This window comes from Camelus ferus, chromosome 9 (genome assembly GCF_009834535.1).
Source record: "Camelus ferus isolate YT-003-E chromosome 9, BCGSAC_Cfer_1.0, whole genome shotgun sequence".
NCBI classification, from domain to species: domain Eukaryota; kingdom Metazoa; phylum Chordata; class Mammalia; order Artiodactyla; family Camelidae; genus Camelus; species Camelus ferus.
The window spans coordinates 31,297,479-31,305,881 of record NC_045704.1 but is presented as its reverse complement, the minus strand read 5'-3'; the positions used below and the strand labels follow the sequence as shown (position 1 = coordinate 31,305,881).

The 8,403-nt window shown below is 48.5% G+C and overlaps 1 protein-coding gene across 10 annotated transcripts in view; it reads right to left on the bottom strand.

Moving 5' to 3' along the window:
* Positions 1-1,761: 1,761 nt before the first annotated feature.
* Positions 1,762-8,403, bottom strand: part of NOD2 (nucleotide binding oligomerization domain containing 2) — a 35,796-nt gene continuing 29,154 nt past the window's right edge. For 9 of the 10 annotated variants that reach the window (XM_032486284.1, XM_032486285.1, XM_032486287.1 and 6 more), the window contains 2 exons: positions 5,089-5,172; positions 1,762-3,581 (listed from right to left, as the gene is read on the bottom strand). In XM_032486284.1, coding sequence (XP_032342175.1) covers positions 3,509-3,581; positions 5,089-5,172 — 157 coding nt within the window. In that variant the 3' untranslated portion in view covers positions 1,762-3,508. The remainder of the gene's footprint in view (positions 3,582-5,088; positions 5,173-8,403) is intronic. The other variant, XR_004322397.1, reaches the window with a different exon arrangement.

The following is an 8,403-nucleotide window of genomic DNA, read 5'->3' as shown; positions in this document are numbered from 1 at the left end:
GGGCCTAGGCTGCTTTTGGTGGATCTACAGGGCTTTCTCAAGTTAAGAAGCTTCCACTCTGAGCTCTAATGGTAATCACGTGTCAGTACCACCCTTACCTGGGCCCTCTCGATCTCTTCTTTCTCCATAATCTCTCCCTGGGTTATGTCATCCAGGCCCAAGGACCCCGTTCCCCTTCTGATGCTGAGGACCCCCATGCTGACACTTATATCTCATGGTGACCTCTCCCATGGGCTCTAGACCCACACCTAACTTGGCGTCTCCATCTGACTTTCCCACTTAGATACCTCAAACTTGAAAATCCAAAACAGAAGTCTCTTTGGCTTCCAAATTTGTTTCCTACCTGTCTTCCCCAGGTCCCCCATTACTCAGGTCAAAAATCCAGGAGTCATCCTTGGGTCTTCCCTTTCACTCATCCCTCTCATCCTTTCTATTTGGAAACCTTTGAAAATTTACCACTAGAATATCTCTGGAATCCATCCTTTTCCCTCCACTTCCATTGATCCCTCCTTAGGTTGCCCAGCTGCCTCTCCCCTGCAGTGATTCCTAGGTGGTCTCTCTAGTTCCTCTCCCCCTCACCCCTGCCCCTGTGCATTCCAGTCCCCTCTCCACCCTGGGAACAAGAGAGATCTTCTTTAAATGTAATGGGATCGCACTGTCTCTGCTTAGAACTCTCCAGTGGCCTGCCGTGACTCTTGACCATGGCCAACTAGGCCCTTCATAGACTAGCCCTACCTGCCTCTGTAGACCCATGTGGTGAACTCTCCCCTTTACCTGCCTCAGACATACGTTATCAGTTTCCTGTGGCTGCTGTTACAGATCACCACTCACTTGGTGGCTTAAAAATGACACAGATTAATTCTCTTACAGTCCTGGAGGCCAGAAGCCCAAAATAGGCTGGAACCAAGAGAGCTGCAGGACTGCACTTCCTTCAGAGGCTCCAGGGGGAAATCTGGTTCCTTGCCTTTTCCAGCTTCTAGGGCTGCACTCCTCCGTCCACAAGGTCCCTTCCTCCACCTTCAAAGCCAGCGATATAGCATCTTAATTCAGTGGCCACACTGCCGCCTTCTTCTATGTCAAATCTCCCTTTGCCTATCTCTTATAAAGACACCTGTGGTTGCATGTGGGTCTATCCAGATTACCTAGGATCATCTCTCCATCTCAAAACCCTTAACTTAATCACATCTTTAAAGTTCCTTTTGCCACATAAAGCAACATTCACAGGTTCCAAGGACTAGGACCTGGATATTTGGGGTCCCTTATTCAGCCTACCACACCTAACAAGCTCTTTCCCACGGCAGGGTCTTTGTACAGCTTGCCCCCTGTGCCTGGAATGTTCCCCCATGACCCCCTTTACTCCTTGCATGGCCAATTCCTTCTCATTTAGGGGGCTGTCACCTCCTCAGAGAACCTGTCTCTGAGCCACCCCCAATCTGAAGAAGGTTTCCCTCTATCTTGAACCTTTGTTTATTTCCTCCCTTGCACTTGCCACGGTGGACCTTATGTTATATATTTTCCAGTTTACTTGTTTTCCACCTGCCTCTGCATCTCCCCTCCCCATCAGTGCTTTGAGGACAGGGATGATGTCTGTTTTGTTCAGATGGCTTTGCAATCCAAGATGGCGCTAGGCAAATGGGCTGCTCTGTCTACTCTTTTGAGAAAGCAGGCCCCTCTCCATCTCCCTCCTGATCTTCTCTGTTCAAAACCATGGTCTGGAGAGAATCTGACACCACCAACAAAGAGAACCCACAGACAGGCTCACGTGGGCAGCGGCCCAGGGAGATGCCGCAGCATTTAATGAGCCAGGAACACACGAAACCTTTCAAAAGAAGCAGGTCCCACCTTGGTGCGCATCCACCTGAGTCCTAATTAAATGCAGCGAAGAATTATTTCGCTGAGTACTACCCAGGAGGCTGCTTGCTGAGGAGAGCTGTTTCCAAATCTTCTCCATCCTTCTCTTGCTAAAGACTCCTGAAGCCTTTTGGAGAAAATCGAGGGAGACCCAGAGGCCTTCCTACATGTCTCACATTCTCTACAGCCTTTCAGCTGGGGCACCACGAGGCTCTTGCACAGCTTAAAACTTCATGCTGGGTTAGATTTTTCTAAACCAAAGCCAAATGTGTTTTGATTGCAAGGCTGTTTTTAAAAATTGCTTGTGCCTTAAGCAATACATTATCTGGTCGAAACATCATGTTTTTCTCCCTTCAAGTAGAAAATTGTGCTTTGATATTTGACATTGTTCAGGAATATTTTAAAATGTTTGGTCACAATGAAGATAGCTTTGGTGACTCAATAGTCTTCTCTGCAATTATTTACAGCATAAAATTCATGGTCGTGTTTTTTATAAAAGCATAAACTTGGGAGAATAAAACAAAGTGGTTGATAAATATTAACCAGTTTTCACAAATAACAGTGTTTAAAATAATAACACTGGCACAGCACCTGACAGTTTACAAAAGCTTCAACACACTTCATTTTGAAAAATCCAGAAAAACATCTTCTTCTTAAGGAAGGGCCTTTGATTTTGCCACTGTAAACTTCTGATCCATAACTTTATATCCTAAAGCATTCTGGCACCAAAAAAAAAAACAAAACAACCTGAACCATCTTTTATGAATATATTTTGGAAGTCTGCTGTCAGAATTCAGCTCATAGGCATCAAACAGAGACCTAGTGGAGCTGTTCAAAATTCTGGCCCAGATTAATTTTAAAAAGCTGCATTTGGATAGGGAGTTGTTTCCAAAGGTTGAACTGAAGAATAATTGATTTCACCAGAAATCAAAGTCCAGATATGATACTAGCTGTAGAGTGGTCATATTTTTCTTGAAAATCTGGAATGTCTTAGGGAACAAATGGCTGTCACATGTCTGCTCCCTTTCAATAATGTCTTAATTACCAGAAAGGAGAGAAGGGTTAAATTGTAGCCCTTCCCACTCTGCGTGTAGGGGTTTGGGGGTGGGGAATGGGAGGATGGGAGTACGGCTGGGGTGTAAGAGAAACAGCAAAGGTGAGAACACACTATTCTGAATCTTCAGCCACAGACGAAGGGCCCAGGACGAGTGGAGGAACCAGATCCAGAGAACAATCTATGTGGATGACCATGAGTTGAGACACGGCAGGAAGTCACTTCCTGAACAGCCCTTACTGTGAGAGGAGGTGGGAGGGGACTTTCACACAGAGCTCTCTACACCAATAAGCACTCGGTGACATCCGTGGGCCCCACTGACCTGTGTCAGGTTGGCCAGAGGCCAGTCTTATAATGTCCAGGAGGGCTGCCCGTCTTCTACATCCCAGGATTGAATCTTGGGAAGAATTTGATGGAAAAGTAGGCTTTGGGAAAGTCTACTCAGCAGGGCACTGATGCACGGAACAGAGGTGACCTATTGTGTTAGCCCGGGACAGGACAGGGCTCCGTCTGACTGGGCTGCTGTCAGATGTCATCCCCACTTCTGGGACCCAAACCCACAGAACGCTCCCAAACAAACAGGTGAACGTCGGTCCACAGACATCAGAGCAAGAGTCTGGTGTCCCTGCGGCTGAGCTTCCCAGTTTCCTCTGGAGAAAAAGTGTTTCCTCGGAGCCTGAAGGGGATAAAGCAAAGAGAGGCTTGCGTGAGGGCAGGACCAGAGCCGTGCCGTCAGTTGGAAGCTGCCCACTTTCTAACCCCGTGCCCAGAAGGCCTGGCCCTCCAGCCCAGCTGCAGCTCTCCTGGGAGGGCAAGTCTATGCTGGTTTCACCCTCTGTCAGCTGGGGCGGCTCATGAATCACTGTGCACGATTTAACAAGCCTCCGTGACTCTGCAGAGTCCACACCAGACCCAGCCAGCCCTGACTTCCAAGGCCGGCGATTCTTTTTAAGGCAACAGCAGAATCTGTCAAGAATGCAATGCGCCAGTCCTGATGTCCTCCCAAGCTCTGCCAACGGGCAGCAAATAACATCAGAACCCTTAAAATATCAACCTGACGCCGGCTTGCTCCGCCCGGACACAGAATGTGACATTTCTCAGAACTGTGCAATGATTTTAAAAAAACAAAACAAAACAAAAGCCAGGCTCTGTCCAGGACCTGAGGACCTTACAGGCTACAGGAATTATATAACTGCACAGAAAGGAAAAAATCTCTCCATCACAGGACAGATTTTTAGAAGTCTTTTATTTTTAACTTCATCATTTGATAGCTACAGTTGGTACTGCCTTGATATGCTTTTTGAGGGAGGGACAAATCTGCATATTTAAGGTGGGGTCCATGAGCTTCCAGGGCTGTGGTACATAACCTGCGGCAGCCAAAGGGGTCTGGGCCCAGACGATCAGCTAGTGGGATCTGGGGTCAGCGTGAGCCCGTTTGCCCAGACGAGTGGCATCGGCCCTTCCTCTACACTGCTTAAGTACTGGCATTCCAAATGGGGGCCCAGAGTCACCAGCTTTTTTGAGAAACTCCCGAAAGATAGATTTCTTTTTCATAGGGAATGTCCTCATTTTAAAATATTGGTTTCTAGCCCAGTGCCTAAAGCATATACAGCAATGTTCACTCATAACATGTTAAACCAGGGGAAATCTTTCCACTTATCAACTGAGTATTAAATAGAACCCTGGAAAGAAGAAGGATAAATCTTTGAAGTTGTGACAGTGCTTTTTTAAAAATATGTGAAGAAACGTGACTTTCAATTCTGTAGAAAGACTTGGAAACACTGTGTGGCAGTTCCCATTCTGTGTAACATCCACCCAGAACTGCAGAGGGTCTAATGCAACAACAGCCTTGGCCTGCGAAGGCAGGTGTCATGCTCAGCAGGGCAGGAGCTGATTTCTCTTCTCTGTTTCCCTCTTCAACCACACCCCAATTCCCACACTATTGCCTAGAACAGAGACATTTCTGAATAAATACTCATGATTTAAAAATGAAAGAGTTGGTGCCTGCTTAGAAACATGAAGATCTCTTTCCCAGAGAACCATATCCATCACATGCAGAGTGGCACCAAATGTTAGAGTCCCAAGGGATTTCAGGAATTCTCAAGTTCCTCTCTCACTTCACAATTTACAGATTGGAAAACTGAGGCTGAGAGAGGTTAAAGAGGTCTGCCCAGGGGTCTTACCAGACTTCCATGATGGTGTCATTCTTTTCAAGGGCCTGCAGGAGGGCTTCTGCCCCAAGGGAGGTGATGCAATTGTTGGACAGCCTGGAGAGGAAGATGGAATGGTGAGCTTCAAGGATGCTCATGAGCCTGTCCAGTTCAAGGAGGCTTTGGGAGTCAGCCAGCCTCCCGAAGCCCACCTGCCCCCCTCAGAATGTCCCTCTCCTGCCTGAGATTCCCAGTGAGCTCATCAACAAAGGTTCAATGCCCCAAGTGAAATGCACTCCCCTCTCCTCCATTCACCAGGTGAGTATATCTAATGAGGTAGCTGCTCCCTTAAGAAGGAACTATGACGTGGTAGTTAAGTATGTGCATTTTAGCGCCAGACTTCCCGGGTTCAAATCCACCTTACACTACTTCCTTTTTGATCTCAGGCAAATTAGTCCCAATTTCTTCATCTGAAAAATGAACCTAAAAGGGTACCCACCTCATGGAGCATAAGAATTAAACAAAGAATGGCATATTCTAAAGCAGTGGGGGCCTCTACTTAACGGATAGAAAATAATCCATGAACAGTAATATTTTCATCTGAGGGCCTCGGGGGCACAGGGACACAGACAGATTAAAGAAAATATAAGGTTGGCAGAAAGACTCACAGACATAGAAAACAAACTGTGGTTACCAGGGGGGAAAGGGGTAGAGGAGGGATAGATTAGAAGTTTGGAATTAACAGACACACGTCACTATATATAAAATAAACGACAAGGACCTACAATATAGCACAGGGAACTATATTCAATTTCTTGTAATGAGCCCTAATGGAAAGAAAATTGAAAATATATACATGTATGTATGTATGTGTATAACTGAACCGCTTTGCTATACAGCTGAAACTAACATTGTAAATCAACTACACTTCAATAAAAAATAAGAATAAAAAAGAAGAATATATGAGGTTGGGAATAGGGAGGGCAGATGGCATACAGTCAGGAATAGCGGGGGAGAGCCAAGGGTTCCCCACGCTGTTCTTTCACTCATAGCTTGGCCTTCTAGGTTATCTCCACTACCCATCTTCCCCCTGCACAGTTTCAGGAACTTCTGAGAAGCTGTCCCTAAGGCAGTGCTAATAATAACAGCAGCCAGCGTCGGTCCAGCTCTTACCACGAGCCAGCTCATTACTGACATCCTCTCAGTGCGTGCGCAGAACCCTGGGGCGAGGGTTCAGCTATTACCCCATTTACACTTAAGGCAACTGAGACCCAAATCCAGGGAGGACCAATGTTAATGGTGCAGCTGGGGCCCAAACCCCGGCCACCAGGCTCCACTCTTAACCAATGCTCGGCAGAGACTGAGCCTGGAAGAAAGATGTAGGCTTCGCTTTGCTTTTTTAAGATATGTGAGCAGCTCGATTTTTATGGGGAAACAGTGGAGGAGGATAAAGTTCAGTGATGCTGAATTATAAGACTCTCAACGAGGCAGCGTGGGACAGCGGCCGCTGCCACTGCCTGGCGTCCGTAGGGGCCCTAAGTGGGTTAAGTCTGTGACAATGAGTGGGGACAACTTGGCCTCATTCACACCTCTTCGATAATAAACCAGGCATTGCCAAGGTCCCCCAGGGTGCAAAGCAGGTTGTCCCAGCTCAGACCAACCTAGGCTCCACCCTGGGCCTCCCAGCCCAAGCTTCACCCATGTGACGGTGGAAGTGTTTTCCCCAAATATTTGGAAACTTCCGAGCCCCTGTGAAGCAACACAAGCAAGTGCTGCCAGGGTGGATGGCGGGCTGGCAGCAAAGCAGACGTTCTCCCAGAGGCAGCTGTCTGCCTGTCTTGGAAGGCGGGTGTTTTCCCTGGGCCCCGTTTGCCAGGGCAGATGCCACGCTCCTTTAGCAAAAGGAGCCATCTGTTGGTGCCCTGACGTCCCCAGGAAATGAGGCCTCTGGCACCACGGCTGGTGTGGCGCCAGCCTCAGAGAGCAGCACTTCACAAGCCAGCCTCCCGCTCACATCCGCCATCCCTGTCCCTGTGGCATGAGTCCCTGCCCGCTGAATCCATCACCCATGGTACCCCGATCATTTCCCCAGCAACACTGCCGCAGCCCAGCCCCCTAGCTCTGGACCTGCAGGACCTCCACGAGCTCCGGTCCCTGTTCACCCTTCCTCCACTGCCATCAGCCTGATCCAGTCTCCTTCATCACCCAGAAGGCTGCAGGAGCCTCCTGGCTGGTCTCCCTGCTTCCCTCTTGCCCCTTCCACCTGTTCTGCACAAAACAACAAGCATGATCTTTCCATGATATAAATCAGATCACGTGACTGCCCTCATTCAAACCCTCCAAAGGCTTTAGAAAGTCCTTAGGATATACCCCCAAATCCTTCCCATGGCCCTGAGGGCCCTATGGCCTGTTCCCCCCACCTCTGCCCCGCCACCATCTGCCACAGGCCAACCTCACAGGCCCTCCTTCTGTTCTCAGAATCACCAACCTTGTTTCTGCCACAGGGCCTTTGTACTTGCCATCCTGGCCACCTGGAATGCATGTCCCTAAGACCTCACATGGCGGGAACCTTCTTGTTATTCAGGTTTCAACTCAGATGCCACCTTCTCAGAGAGGCCTTGCCCAGCAGCAGCTACCCCACCCTCTCCGGTCAATCCCTGTCATCTCTCTCTTGAATTTTCTTGAGAGTACTTATTACTAACAGAAATGATCTTATGTTTATCTGTTTACTTGTTCATTATCTGTCTCTCTCATTCAAGTCTAAGACCTCCGTGAGCAGGGCCTTTTTGCCCACTATATCCTCAGTGCCTCAAACAGAGCCTGGCACAGAGTGGGTGCCCCAGAAGCATTTCTTGTATCAACACATAAATGAGTAAGTGCACAGAGAAATAAAAGCAAGCACGCCTGCCTGCATAACACACCAAGAGGAACCCCTGGAGATGACCGTCAAAATCCTCCCACCTGAGTCAGAGGACCCGTGGAGAGGGGGATAGAAGCAGGTGCTGTGGGCACCCTAAACATATCTGCTCAGCTCTCACCTCTAATTCTGAGGGCTGCTTGCTGAGAAGTTTCTACTCTCTGCCTGAGGCCCTTCTGCTGACCTGAGGAGCATGCCCAGCCACGTTCAGGGCAAGCCAGAAGTGCTAGAAATTGAATATCTCCACCAGCACCCTTCAACATATGACGGACAGGCAGTTGGTGGATAAATAACCCCACTGCCTCACGCCTGTAGGATTGTGCCCCAGTGGTCCCCAGTGATAACCAGTTCCATGACACACCCTTTCTTGGTTACCTTCCTTCCCAGCCTCACTTAACCACTCTCTCACCAGTGTTTGCCGGGACCACCTC